The 14,587-nt window shown below is 41.7% G+C and overlaps 2 protein-coding genes across 2 annotated transcripts; both read left to right on the forward strand.

Annotated features, from left to right (window-relative positions):
- Positions 1 to 6,399: 6,399 nt before the first annotated feature.
- Positions 6,400 to 7,395, forward strand: LOC146975111 (odorant receptor 131-2-like). Its single transcript, XM_085798897.1, has one exon. It carries the CDS (start codon positions 6,400 to 6,402, stop codon positions 7,393 to 7,395), a length of 996 nt encoding a protein of 331 aa, XP_085655023.1.
- A 4,885-nt stretch (positions 7,396 to 12,280) lies between these two features.
- LOC146975112 (odorant receptor 131-2-like) lies at positions 12,281 to 13,273 on the forward strand. The gene has a single exon (XM_085798813.1). The coding sequence runs from the start codon at positions 12,281 to 12,283 to the stop codon at positions 13,271 to 13,273; it is 993 nt and encodes a 330-aa protein (XP_085654939.1).
- Positions 13,274 to 14,587: the final 1,314 nt, after the last annotated feature.

A 14,587-nucleotide genomic window follows, 5' to 3' on the forward strand; every position in this document is an offset into this window, starting at 1 on the left:
CGCCGCGGGAACGGTGCGTCTTTCTGGAGATTTATCCACCAACCAGTGCGCGTGCTGTTGATGCACAGCTGTCAGCTGCAGGAGTAGGTACATGCCTATCGTCGGCATTTTCAGGCAGTGATGTTTCGGTGGTTCTGCCCACAGCAGCACAAGATGCAGAGTGGGATATAATTGCCTGAGACTCACACGAAAACAAACAACAACTTACACCATAAATGTGTTTTATGAGAGAGAAAAAAGGAAGCCCGAGGTCCGACCCGACCCGACCCGAGTCACTTTAATATTTTTTCGACCCGAACCCGGCCCGAACCCACAGGTTCCGTCGGGTTTGTCGGGCTGGCCCGGCCCGTTGAGAACTCTAAGCCTGTGATCTTTTTCCGTATATCTGTTTTAGAAAAGTAAACTAAAGGAAGTATTTTGCTCTTGATCATTATGTAGAACTAACAGTAAAGACACATGAAACACATCAACCCAAACACAGCCTCCTCCTTCCTTCCATTTTCTGTGAAGAGACAACCCCTCAACTTATTACATTGCTCACTTTTTGTTTAAAGGATCATAGGGCAGGATTTGTGAGAAAATACCGGAAAATACCCATGCGTTTTACGTTTTTTAAATAATAATGGGTGAGGAAGCGTTCAAAACCAAAAAGAACGAGCCCACCCGCGTATCTCTCCATTGCCCTGAACGGGGTCTGTGCTGCAAAATGCGCTGCAATTCAGGGGGTGAATTTCGCGCGCTGGCCGGCGGACCTGACGTCAGCGCGTCCACGACTGCCTTCGAATGGATCAATGGAATGGAGACATGAAGAGGGCAACCGCGGCAGAGCAACTGATATAGTAACAGAGTGGCGACACTCCCTGTTATATCAATCGCTCTGAACCACGGTGGATCCAAATTAGGCCTACTGTTACTGCCAGCAAACGACCCAGCACAACTGAAAGCCCTGTTAAAAGCCCCCCCCCCACCCACCGCCACTCTCTCTCCCCCTCCCTTCACACACGCACACAGCAGCAGGCAGGTCACTTACACACCCTCTCCCTCTTCACTACTGTCTTATTATTAGCCGTTAGCCGCAGCTAGCGGTTAAAAGCCGACGTTATAACTTTAACAACGTTATCAGGCAGGTGGACAAACGTCCTCTTTTGCCCGGACTGTCTGTCTGTCTGTCTGTCTGTCTGTCTGTCTGTGAGAGCGAGAACCTACAGTAAAATACCCCCCCTCCCTCCCCAGATAGGAAAGACTGTAAAGAGTAAAGTAAACAGTGAAAAATCTGTGCGCGCTCCCGTGCCGGTGGCTTCCCTGGTTGCTGTAGTTACGCGCAGCGGCCGTCGCGTCACTGGCCGTTCTCATTAATCCTGCCCTATGATCCTTTAAAATGTTGATTCTTATTTAGTCATTATGGTTGTCATAAAAAGTTGTTCTAACACTTTCTTCAACAAAAATAATCAGTGAGACAAATTGTAAAGAGGCCAGCAATTTAACCAGATGATCTAAATGAAGGGTTCTCTGCCACCGGGGACAGCCCTCCTTTCAGAAACACCGCTGTTCCAAAACTCCCCCACTCCCACACAAAATTGATTTTCAAGTCCATATTTTTTCCTAAAGCAAACACTGCCACCCGCTCTCCGACTGCACTCACACATTTCTGAAATTCGCTGAAATAAACGTTCAAGTCACTGTTTTTATTGCAAATATGTCACTGTCTTCATTTATTATTATTATTATAATTTTGCTTGCAGCAAACACATTTAAAAGGTTGTGAAATCCTTTTACGTGCACTGTCCATGGTGCTGAACCGGGTGACAGACAATGTAGGCTACTACTCGGAGTGGAGCTGCGGCCTGTGATTGTTTGCACTGGGGACAGCTCTCCATTCCAACACACCTCCACTTCGACACCCCGCTGTTCCGAAACACCCCCACTTCGAAACACTGCTGTTACGACACCCTCCCCCCCGCAGCTGTCCAAGGTGCTGAACCGCGTGACATTGTTTACATTCTGCTTTGTGGCTTGTCTGTGAAACGTGCGCTGCGAGACTGGGCAGATCTGTCCCACTTGCTTTCTCCCAGACTCCGTTGTTGGGGATCTCCCACACAGTAAAAGAAATACTGTGCTGACAGCTGACTGAGGGAGATGCTTTGGTTGGGTTTAGGCAATGAAGAAAGGAGTTGGTTAAGTTTAGTAAAAAGACCAGGTAGAGGCTAGACAGGCTAGAAGCATAATGAACATTATATGTCATTAATATGAAGTTTTTGCTTGTTTTGCAGTTAATTATGCACATGATCTGTTTGACCCCAAAGGGGAAAAAAGGATCAATGGGCATTGCGCACTGCACAGCCTCCGGTTCCTTTCTGATTAGGTCCGTCTGTCCGTTCGGAGTGGGGAGGTTTCCCCAATAGCCTTGTCGGAATAGCGGGGTCTAGAAAAATAGAAAAAATAGAAAACCCTGCTACTACGATGAATGGAAGTCTATTGTCGGAAAGGCGGGGTTTCGAAAAGGCGGGGTGTAACCGTTTGCACTCTGTGTTCTTGTGGCTTGTTTGTGAATCGCGTGAGCTGCTGCTCAGATACTGGGCAGGTCTGTCCTACTTGCTTTCTCCCACACTCTGTTGTGGGAGATCTCCCACAAGGCAAAGAAATACACCTTTTTTTTCTCCCCCCTGCCCCACTTGAGTGCGGCTGAACCCGGCTTGAGCCCACTTCACCCAGACACGAACCTGCTGCAGCCGCCTTCCTGCTGACAGCAGACTGAAGGAGAAAAAAATTACGTGTATGTCTTTGCTTGGTGCTTTCAGAAAATAACCAGGGTTAGGGTAAGAAAGACCAACGGTCTGTACAGCAGTACTGTGGTTGTCAGGGCATATCAGGCTGTGTGATTATGCACAAAGATCAGTTTAATGCATTGGAGCAGTTTCATACAATTTTGGACATTTAACATGATAAACTAATTTCAATTCAACATGGTCATTTGCTTAGAGGATTCAGCTGAAGCATAATGAATGATATATGTCATTTATATGAAGTATTTGCTTGTTTTGCGGTTAATTATGCACATGATATGTTTGACCCCACAAAGGAAAAAAGGATCAAAGCGCAGCCTTCCGTCCATTTGTTTCGGAATGGAGGGTTTTCCCCAAAAGCCTTTTCGGAATAGCGGGGTCTTTAGAAAGAATGAGGAATCCCGCCATTACGAAAATGGCACATTTCTACCCTAAAAGCTAGGGTTAGGGTTACAGCTTCTGAGTAATTGTGATGGTATTAAAATCCAGAGTCCCCCATATGGGGGACTTGAAGACATGCATAACAATAACAGAGCCCCCAGTGCACTGATTATGAAAGAATATGGTCATATTATATGTCAAATTAAACAGCAGAAGCTGGGCTACAACGTGTAAAAACCATGTTTATATGACCCAAACACAGCCCAAACACTACTCAAACAAACAACTAGACATCAAACTTCATAAAGCACCTCTGTGTGGACCCAGTCGCCACATTTCTGGCTCGTATACAACTGTACATTATGCAAAACACATCAGCGACCGCTCATCTGAACGTAAACATCGGGGCGTCCCCCAGCAACAGCAGCTAGCAGCAGCTAGTAGCAGCACGGCAGAGGGAGAAGACAACAACCAGCAAAGTCGAGCAAAAACAGACACTGCGTGGCCAAAACATGGTCGTACATTTGCTCTTACCTTTGCTGTTTTGCCGTGAAAAGGTTGTGTTATGGGTAAATCCACAATATTTCCAGTTGAACTCTGCCTAGTGTTTACATCTGAATCAGCCGGGCCGAAGCCAGACGGCTCTTCCCTACACGGAAGCCTGGTGCGCGCGCATACAACCCCACGTTGGCCTGCACGTGGATCTGCTGATCTGACTGGTTCATGGCTGTCACATGGCTGCCAGTGCGGCCAATCACATCGACCTGGGTCTAGCGTCATTCCTCTCTCTCTATTGGTTAAAATGAGCCGTCAATCACTCGAATCGACCACTGCGCTGCAGAGATAGAGGCTGAAAGCCAAACCCACCCAAACAAGCTGCTCTGAGCTGCACAGGGCGCAGAGACAATGAATACAGCATGTTAGTTATTTCCAATCGGTTCCAGTAGATTTATTTTCAGTTAGTTTATCCAAATTGTGTGAAAATAAAGATTAAACAATAGTTTATAGTAGCAGGTGGTTCCAAGCTGTGCCAAAAATGGACATTTTGGAAAGTTCGCCTGGATATTTTGTAGTAAAATCTCAATAATTTTGTCCTGCTTCAATTAATCAGAATCAACCACTGCAGAGACAATGTTCACATGTTGTACAATGATTTTATAGAGAGTTTGAGCTTCATCAGCATTATTCTAAAGGGCACTCATCAAAAATATGATTTTTTTTTAGGCGAATATTAATTTTTATTAATTTTTTTCTGTGTGTCATCTTCATTTACTCTTTACCAGTAACAGATATACTGAAATTTACACATCTCAGCAATTCCTCATTTTTTTCCCTTTACTATGACACCAAAAGTATTCAAATATACCTTGTGGTTGCAGAGATATACTCATTTTATTATGGATATGCAATTTTCGAGAAAAGGCCTAAATGACATGAGGGAGAAGAATGGAGGTTCTCTGCCACCTAGTGTCTTCTTGGCTGAAAACCAACCTTGTAAGATCAGAGCCTCCGACCCGGTGTCCCTTCTCTCATCTCACCCCATAACCCATAATCTCTTCTATATGAAAGATAAGACTGCACAAATGTACACATTGTAATATTGTATATGATATATAACATTATGTACCACATTGTTTTCTCACGGCTGTCAGTTGCTATTTGTAGAATTTGGATGACTGTTATCATCTGTGGTATTCTCATCATGCTTGCCAATGTCACAGTGATGTTGAATTTCAAGTGGAAATGATTTTTTCTGTGGGGATTAATAAAGTAATTCTTCTTATTAATCTTGTTATTTAACATCCCACACTGGTGGTGTTACCCAACCCGTTACCCGTGATCATCTGTAAATCTAATCCAGACTTGGCCTGCCCGTCGATAAAAAGTCTCTAATATAAGATTAACTCAACTGTCTTATATTGGAGACAGGCGTCTATAGAGGACAGGCTTTTTATTAATTTTGAACAAATCTTATGCTCAGCAAAGATCAAAGATATATAATATAATAAAAATGGTTCTGTTGATACTGTTTCAAAGAGTAAGAATAAAGGAAAGAGCTCTGGCTCTGTCTTTGGGTCAGTCAACGGACTCAGATCAAACCATGGGCTTTTTTTTTTTTGTTGCTGCGGTCCGGCAGAGAATTAATGCTTGTGAGTCCGGCCGCATCGGGTCCAGTCTTCCACACCTGCGGATCGGACCAGGTCGGGTCTTTGAGAACTCTCGCACGAATGAAGCAGCTAAAAAACTGCTTGAATGGCTAAGCTACGCCCCCAAACGCGATGAGCCAATCACAGTGTGCATAGCTAGCCCATACACTCGGACATTCTCTGCTTCCACGTCCATTGAAATGCATTGCAGTTAGTCAGTTTTCATTCATTTTTATATGTTTTTTCTTGACATTTTAAGTTTAAAATGGTCAAACGGTGTGCATGGGGTACATGCAACTCCGACACTAGGTATCCCGAGAGGCTGGGCGACGGGGTGGATTTTTTTACCCTTTCCCAAGCCACATCTCAACCAAGAGAAGTGTCTGCTCTGGATAAAGTTATGCAGTAGACCACAACACCAACTAAAGGTGGATAAAATTAACACCGATGTCTACATCATTCTGTTCTAAGTTAAGTCAACAACGTATTTGAGGCAACATATTGTCAAAGATGTTTAGATGTTAGCCAGTATCACAACTAAGCATAAAGTCCGATAGCTTAATGCTAACGTATAATGTAAAACTCCATTCGCGCGAACCGACAGCCATAGCAGTAAAGCTAAGTTAAGTTTTGGTGACTTCGAGATGATATTTAAGCTTTCTGTCTCCAAAAATCATCAATTGCCTTCTGTGAAATGTCTCCTACTGTGACAGCTGCCATAGCGCCTGTCACCGAATGTTGACTGTTTGTCTGAGTGAGTGGAGGGGGCGGGGCTTAGCCATAGGTCAATTGTGGGCTTTGACGGGTGAGCTTGGACTTGAGCTTTGGACTTGGACAGTCAGATTTTTCACTCTTAACAGTTGAACACTTGCCCTCTTCAGTCACAGCTTCAACACACTGCCATGTTGGAAATTGGAGATTGCATCAGTCATGCTTTAATGTGATGGTGTCACATGACATGTGACATGTGAGGACTGAGCTCATAAAATCTGTGTGGGTCACAAGATCTTCACTGTTATATGGTAGCAAAGGGAAGAAGATTATCATTGCACTGCTGTTACATCAACAGGTGATGATACTTATTTAAAATGTACATAAATCAGTCTCAGACCAACATCACTGGTGAACTCCGATATCAAGGCTTACTGGAATTAATCGTGTTTTCTTTTGTGTCTACAGTACCATCCTGTGTGTTTCTCTTCATTAATGGGACTTTGTTGTTTACCTTGAGGAGTAAACCAGTGTTTTGTGAGACCTCTCGGTATATTCTTCTGTATAACCTACTTTTTGCTGATACTATAAACTTGGCTCTAAGCCAATTACTGTACCTTATTGCTGCTTTTAGGTTAAGGCTGACATATCCTGTGTGTGGTGTTCTTGTTATGCTCTCCAACATTACAATTGAAGTCTCTCCTCTAACACTGGTGGTGATGTCTCTGGAGAGATATGTAGCTGTGTGTTACCCACTGAGGCAAGCAACTATTATCACTATCAAAAACACTCGAGTGGCCATCATTGTGGTTTGGACTTTCAGTTCACTAAGTGTTTTTATTCGTGTTTTTTTGCTGTTGAATTTTCCATTTGAGGAGCTAGAGACTTTGCAGATGAAGAACTTTTGTGGCAAAGAAAGCATGTTGCTTGATCCAATGTCTGATCTTTACGACAGAGGCTTCACTTACTTTTTATTTTTTCTAGGTGTTGTGACAGTCATTTACTCCTATGTTGGTGTGGTGGTAGCAGCCAGGTCAGCCTCTACAGACAAAGCTTCAGCCAGAAAGGCTCGGAACACACTGCTGCTGCATCTGGTGCAGCTGGGCCTCAGTCTCTCATCAACTATACAAAACCCCTTAATTATAGCTATGTCAAAGGTCCTAGACAAAGTCAGTACTCTGCGCATGCAAATTGTCCTTTATGTGTGTATTATAATCTTCCCAAAATGTCTGAGTGCTCTAATCTATGGCATCAGAGATCAGACAATCAGACCTGTCCTCATGTATCATCTCTGCTGTCAGTGGAAACCCTCACCTTCTCTGTCAGAAGCCTCAACCAAGGCAAGAAAAATAGCATCACTTCATAGATACTGACATCCACAAAATCTGGATTTGCTGCGTGCTACTCATCACCACTCAATCTGGATAGGTATGATCAACAGTTATAGAAATGCATTTGCTGAGAAACTTTGACTTAACATGCAGGACATAATGTTAATGTGAGATGAAGATTTGAAAATGGAAAAGTTCAATATAATAACTTGAACAAACTGCAATGTCTGCCTTTTCTGACTAAAACTGCAGGACAGAATGCTTTACTACCTAAAGCATGTTCCAAGGTAGGAAAACACTATCAGTACAGCCTGTTGGTTTTCAGCTATTACAAACTGTACCAATGAAGATGTATGAACATATGATAAGACTGCAGAGACAACATAAGGGGAATTCAAGCCCCTCCTCATGTACCCCAAAGCTTCTGAGTAACCTCACATAATTCGTCATTTTTAGTATTTGTTTTAATTTAATTTTTTTTACTATAGTTGTTTGAAAATTGTTCTGTGTAATCAATGTCAGTGCTGTTTTAGAATATGGTTATTTACATGTAGGTAATAGACTTACCTACGGGGCAGAAAGGCTTTCCAACCCATGGTTGATAATGTGAAAGTGTCTATTCAATCAAATATATCAAAAATCAAATATGAACATATGGGGTGCCGTTTGTAAAACTGCTCATGCGGAAAATAACAGCAACATTTTGTCACATTTAACACAATATTTGTTAACTTTGAAATGTATTAAATAGTTAAATCTAAATATTTAATGTTACACCTAAATGTTAAAATCTGTCACTCCGCCACACCCCCCCCCACCCCCATCCCTCACCCTGCCCTCCCAACCCCCCACTCATCATGTTAGGTGACATACAGAACATAAAATGAGATAAACCAGTAGTGGTCATCTTGGTGTTTGTGCGTGCGTGTAATGTAAAAAAGGACAGAGTAATGAGACATCATGTAGTTATATTGAAATCTGACACTAATGATGATGAATGATATGATACTAAAATAATAATAATAGTATGTCGGTAGAAATAAACAAGATAATAATAATAATAATTTATAAAAAATAGAAAATAAAAAAGGAGGGTGAATGAGTGAGAAGAGCGGGGTGAAAAAAATATGCACATATATATCATTGATAATAATGGTGAGCCCTTGTATTGTTATTCATATATTATATCATTATCAGCTATTCATATTGTGATGGGAGGTGGAGCTTGGCCAGGCCATTAAGGAAGAGAGTGGTAGACAACACAGTCTAAATCTAAATGTTAAATGTTCGGCTAAATATTTAGGAAATATACAAATCACAAAGCTATGTCAAATTGTTCTTTGTAATCAATGTCAGCGCTGTTTTAGATACCAAATGTGGTTATTTACATGTAGGTAATAGACTTTCCTAGGGGGCAGAAAGGCTTTCCAACCCATGTTTGATAATGTGAACGTGTCTATTCAATCAAATATATCAAAAATCAAATATGAACTTTAAAGACCCTAATGTAATGTGTGCTGTTTGTAAAGCTGCTCATGCTGAAAATAACAGCAACATTTTGTCACATTTAGCGTCAATCCATGTTTTAAAAAGTGGTGTGAAGGGGGAGCATGTAGAGCAGTGGTCGACTGGTCGATCTTGGAGACTGTCCCAGTCGATCTTAATAATACCGGAAAAATGAGTTCAGAAACACATTATGCCCGATTGATGTTAAATTAACCAATGAGATAAGAGAACAGAGGAACGCACAGTCAATCAATGCTGCACAGAGAGTGGTTGTTAGGTTGAGGGTTCTCGTCACCGGCTGCTCTGAGTCCAAGCAAAGTGTGGCCGGCAGTTATCAACTGGGCATATCAACGTTTGTGCGGCACCGGTGCGTGCACGTGGATTAAAAATTGAGCTTTGCACGGACATGTCCGAGGATGTGCGCTATGGGTCCGCGCGGACGACTGACAGACACCTGGGCTGGCTGTGTGTTATGAGCAAAACTCCTCAAAGCTGCTTAGTGCCAGTGAAGGCGATACAGACCCCCTCAGGCCACGACAGAGGTGTCATTCAACCTGTTGTAAGTCGATGTGCCATCACAAAAGTTATGAAAATATTATACGAAGGTTGAAAAGTTCCTTAGTGTTGGTTTAAATGCATCAATCTGGTGCACTTTGGGGATGCACTTTGAGAAATTACAATAACAATTTATTATAGCTGCTGCGCAGCAATGGGTCGGGTCCAGGCTACTTTTGGGCAAATTTAGGCAAATTCTGAGCAACAAACAAGAGAATAGGAAGACAGGACAGTTAACCTTATGATGTTCAATCTGCATCAGTTGAGGATTGAACCCACAACCTCGGGAACCAAAGACCTTTGTCTATCACACTGAGCAGTTCAACAGTGGCTTCACAAATTGAGTAAGCCATTCACTGTCGTGCAGGCAGATTTGAAACCACAGTAAAAAGAAAAAACAGTTTTTGAGGTAAAATAATGATATGTATTTGTTTAACATCTACTGTGACTCTAAGATGTTAGGAGCCTTCGCACATGGTCCAGTCCAAGCTATTTGGATTTTTAAATTTAGAGGCTTGCTGTGATGCCACCATCAGTACAACTGTCTTGTGTTTCGTGTTGAGGACATCTGACATTTTGATCTGTCATCATCATCATCACCCTTGCTGGGTCTCGAACTCACAATCTCTGACACCAAGAATCATCTCCTAACTCGCTGAGCTAATTGGCTGGTAGTGAGACCTACTGTGTAGCTTCATTTATCGACTCAGGGAGTCAATGCCCAGGCAGCTGTCAAGGCAGATTTAGAAAATGGTCAAAATGTCAGAAATTCTGTTATCTAAACAAAAATCTGATAATACATGGGATCTGGCATGGGGTTGGACATTTCTGTAAGGTTTGGTGAGTTTTCACCCATGGGAAGTATTTTCCTTGGAAGTAGAAAGAGGAAGATGACACTGGACCTTTGTGCAAAATTTAGTGAGCTTTCGCCCATGGTCCGGTACAAGTTATTTGTTTTGTTTTTTTAATTTAGAGACTTGCTGTGATGTCACCATGAGGATTCTGGCATTTTGATGTGTCATTATCATCATCACCCTTGCTGGGTCTTGAACCCACATCCCCTCGCACCACAAACCAGCGCTTGACTCACTGAGCTAATTATCTGGCGGTGAGACATGGTATGTGTCTTCTCAAATAGACTCATGGAGTCAGTGTCCGGGCAGCTGTTGTAGAGGCAGATTTAAAAAATGGTCAAAATGTCAGAAATTCTCTTATCTAAACAAAAATCTGTTAATACATAAATTGCATCTAGACAGCAAGACAGCTTGAGGACATCTGACATTTTGATCTGTCATCATCATCACCACCCTTGCTGGGTCTCGAACTCACAATCTCTGACACCAAGAACCAGCTCTTAACTCGCTGAGCTAATGAGCTGGTAGTGAGACCTGCTGTGTAGCTTCATTTATCCACTCAGGTGAGTCAGTGCCCGGGCAGCTGTTGTGATGAAATGGTCAAAATGTCAGAAATTCTGTTATCTAAACAAAAATCTGATAATACATAAATTGCATCTTGACAGCATGGAAATGTTGGTGATTTGTTTTTAACTCTAAGTGTTTTGCTTCATAAGAGAAAATATGTTTAAAAATTCCACTCTCACATTGACTGCAGTTGTTCCCATGAGAGCAGAATTCAAAATGTTCTCAAAAATTCAGTTTTTGAATTAAAATTCTGATATTTGCCAAACTTCATCAACCCCCTCTGGTCATTTATTATTATCCCCGGTGGGGATACGTGTTGTCCCCCCCTCTGGTCAGACAGAGCCTACTTTAGATCAAGTCTACATCATTTGAACCGTGAGCCTTCTCATCCCCCCTACAGTAGCGCACAGCGTCTCCCAGACCGTCATATGTAGCCTAGGCTACTGTAAATTCTCAAAAAAAAAGAGAGGGACCTGTGTGCAGGGACATGGGCGCCGCCATTAGCCCAGCTGATCCATACCGGAAGTCACGACTGGAAGTTGCTCTTCTTCGTCTCTCTCTGGCCTGTCTAGCCTCTACCTGCTCTTTTTACTAAACTTAACCAACTCCTTTCTTCATTGCCTAACCCTAACCAAAGCACCCACCAACGACATTTCATTTATTTTTTCTCTCTCTCTCTCCTGGTCTGCTGTCAGCAGGAGCGGCGCTAGCCGTTAACCGTTAGCCGTTAGCAGCGTTTTTTAAATAACTCAATAACTTAATAAACGATCCATGCAAAAAAATATTTTATAGCTCAATCATGTTGTAACTAAGATATCCGCTGGAAAACAATATTTTATTATGGACCATTGAGTTACTGAGTTAATTTTTTTATCTACATAGAAATGATACACATGAAGAAGAGCAACTTCCGGTCGTGACTTCCGGTATGGATCTGGGCTAATGGCGGCGCCCATGTCCCTGCATACGGGTACTCTTGAAAAAAAAAGGCGACTCGAGATGCCGGTTGCACTGGGTCGGGTCTGTCTCCAGGTTTGAGCAAATAAAAGCCGGTCTCAAGCCAGGTCTGTTTCTATATGCTTAATGTTTGGGTGCAACAAAGTCACTGTTAACAAAATCAACATCTAATCTGTCCCTTCAAATTAAAGTTAGTGACGTGTCTGTTTGGAGCAGCTGCTGACAGATGCGCAGCTGCAGTGACAGTTTCCTCATCACTAATGGGGGGTGTTCCTATAGCCCCCCCCCCCCCGCGCAAAGTATCCCCCCCTCTGTTCTTTTCACAAATCGCACCCTGCTTACATGTGATGGTGTCACATGGCGTGGGTGTGAGGACTGAGCTCATAAAATCTGTTTGGGTCACAAGAACACTGTCAATTGATAGCACAGAAGAGAAGGGTATTCTTTTGTACTGCTGTTATGTCAACAGGTGATGATACTTCTTTAAAATGTACATAAATCAGTCTCAGACCAACATCACTGTTGGACTACAATATCAAGGCTTAATGGGATTAGTGTTGTTTTCTCTTATGTCTGCAGTACCATCCTGTGTGTTTCTCTTCATTAATGGAACTTTGTTATTTACCTTGAGGAGTAAACCAGTGTTTCGTGAGACCTCTCGGTATATTCTTCTGTATAACCTACTTTTTGCAGACACTACATTGCTAGTACACAGTCAATTACTGTACCTCATTGCTGCTTTTAGGGTGACGATGACATATCCTGTGTGTGGTGTTCTCGCCATGATTGCCAATCTCACAAATGATATTTCTCCTCTAACACTAGTGGTGATGTCTCTGGAGAGATATGTAGCTGTGTGTTACCCACTGCGACACACTACTATCATCACCATCAAAAACACAGGAGTGGCCATTATTGTGGTTTGGACCATCAGTTCACTGAGTGTTCTGACTCGAGTTCTTTTGCTCTTAAATTTTCCATTTGAAGAGCTAGAGACTTTGCAGATGAAGGACTTTTGTGGCAAAGAAAGCATGTTGCTTGATCCAATGACTGATCTTTACGACAGAGGCTTCACTTATTTTTTGTGTGTTCTAGGTGTTGTGACAGTCATTTACTCCTATGTTGGTGTGGTGGTAGCAGCCAGGTCAGCCTCTACAGACAAAGCTTCAGCCAGAAAGGCTCGTAACACACTGCTACTGCATCTGGTGCAGCTGGGCCTTAGTCTCTCATCAACTATACACAACCCAATGCTCACAGCCATCTCTGAAGTCCTAGACAGATTAATTATTGTGCGCATACAAATTGTCATTTATGTGTGTATCATAATTTTCCCAAGATGTCTGAGTGCTCTAATCTATGGCATCAGAGATCAGACAATCAGACCTGTCCTCATGTATCATCTCTGCTGTCAGAGGAAACTCTCACCTTCTCTGTCAGAAGCCTCAACCAAGGCAAAATTCAGCATACTCATCACTTCATAGATGAATACTTACTTCCACAAAATCTGGGTTTGCTGCATGCATCTTATTACCGACAGTATGTAAATGTCTACTTGCATGATTAAATAACTAATATTTGTTAATGGGCCAAACTTTAAAACATATCTCAATGTAAGTCAGTGTGGTCCAAGAACATTGTGAAACTCAAGAAATAATTAGTTATGAATACAAATGAATGCCTCCCTTCAAGATTCAATCGAGAACATTTTTACATTTTCTAAGTTAGAATTCATTATTGAGCAATAAGGTTTGCATTACATTAAATTTTACAGGTGTCACAAAGAAAGTGGTCATTGACAGTTATGTGAATATAACATTTACAGAACACCCAGATTAAGGGTAGACACTACAGGTGAATAGGGTAAGATTTAAATAACATTTATCACCATGAAACTTCCCACGTTAATCACTTACATCAAGACAAATGTTTTTTGTATTACAAATGTTGTCAAATTTTATGTTTGAATATGTAAATGAGGCAATATCTGATGAAATATGTGCTCATTTGCATATATTTCCAGAACCAAAATCTGAAAAATGGACAAAGCCCCTTTCAAAGTTTTATTTTGTTGACATATTAGAGTCAGCAGTTTTTTACAGAGGGGATTTTCGATATCTCTTTTTATCACTCTGTAAATGAGAAAATACTGTCACCAGCCCTAAAAAAATCCAATTTCGCCATGTTTTTAGGAATAAAATGTTGTATAAATCAGGCTGTGAATGATATATCAACAATCCCCTCTGTAAAAACCTTCAGAATATAGCCAGGAATAAAACTGGAAGGTTTGGTGTCTGTAAGTGCTGCTGAAGTTGAGATTGTTAGTTCAGAGTCTGAGGATAAACTCATTTTGAGTAAACAGCCTTTAAAGACTTGTACTGTAAAATTTCATTGATTGTTAACTCATTGGCTGCCAGCCATTTTCAGAGCAGAGAGCCCCATACTGCCAGCCGTTTTAGAGCATTTTGAACGATCTTATAAGACCCACAGAATATTGTGTTCTATGACTATGTAAACACAGAAACTACCAAGAGAAAGAATAGACTCTATTCTTTCATTAAAAAATGTTTGTTTCTACCTTTTTCCATTCTTTAGTAAACAGCAGTAGAACATAGGCTGGTTTCGCCAAAAACACCAGTTTTTGACCAAAACACAGAGAAAACAAGCTTTTTGTGGAAAGAAACATGTCAAGCAGAACAGTGACTTTGACGTTAATATTTTTTGCTTTGGTGACACCTCAAACATCTGGACAGTGATCTCCTTCTATAAAACAACAAAAACAACACTGATAAAGGACT

This window comes from Trachurus japonicus, chromosome 14, assembly GCF_045865225.1.
Source record: "Trachurus japonicus isolate A0001 chromosome 14, Traja_1.0".
In the NCBI taxonomy this organism is placed as follows: Eukaryota; Metazoa; Chordata; class Actinopteri; order Carangiformes; family Carangidae; genus Trachurus; species Trachurus japonicus.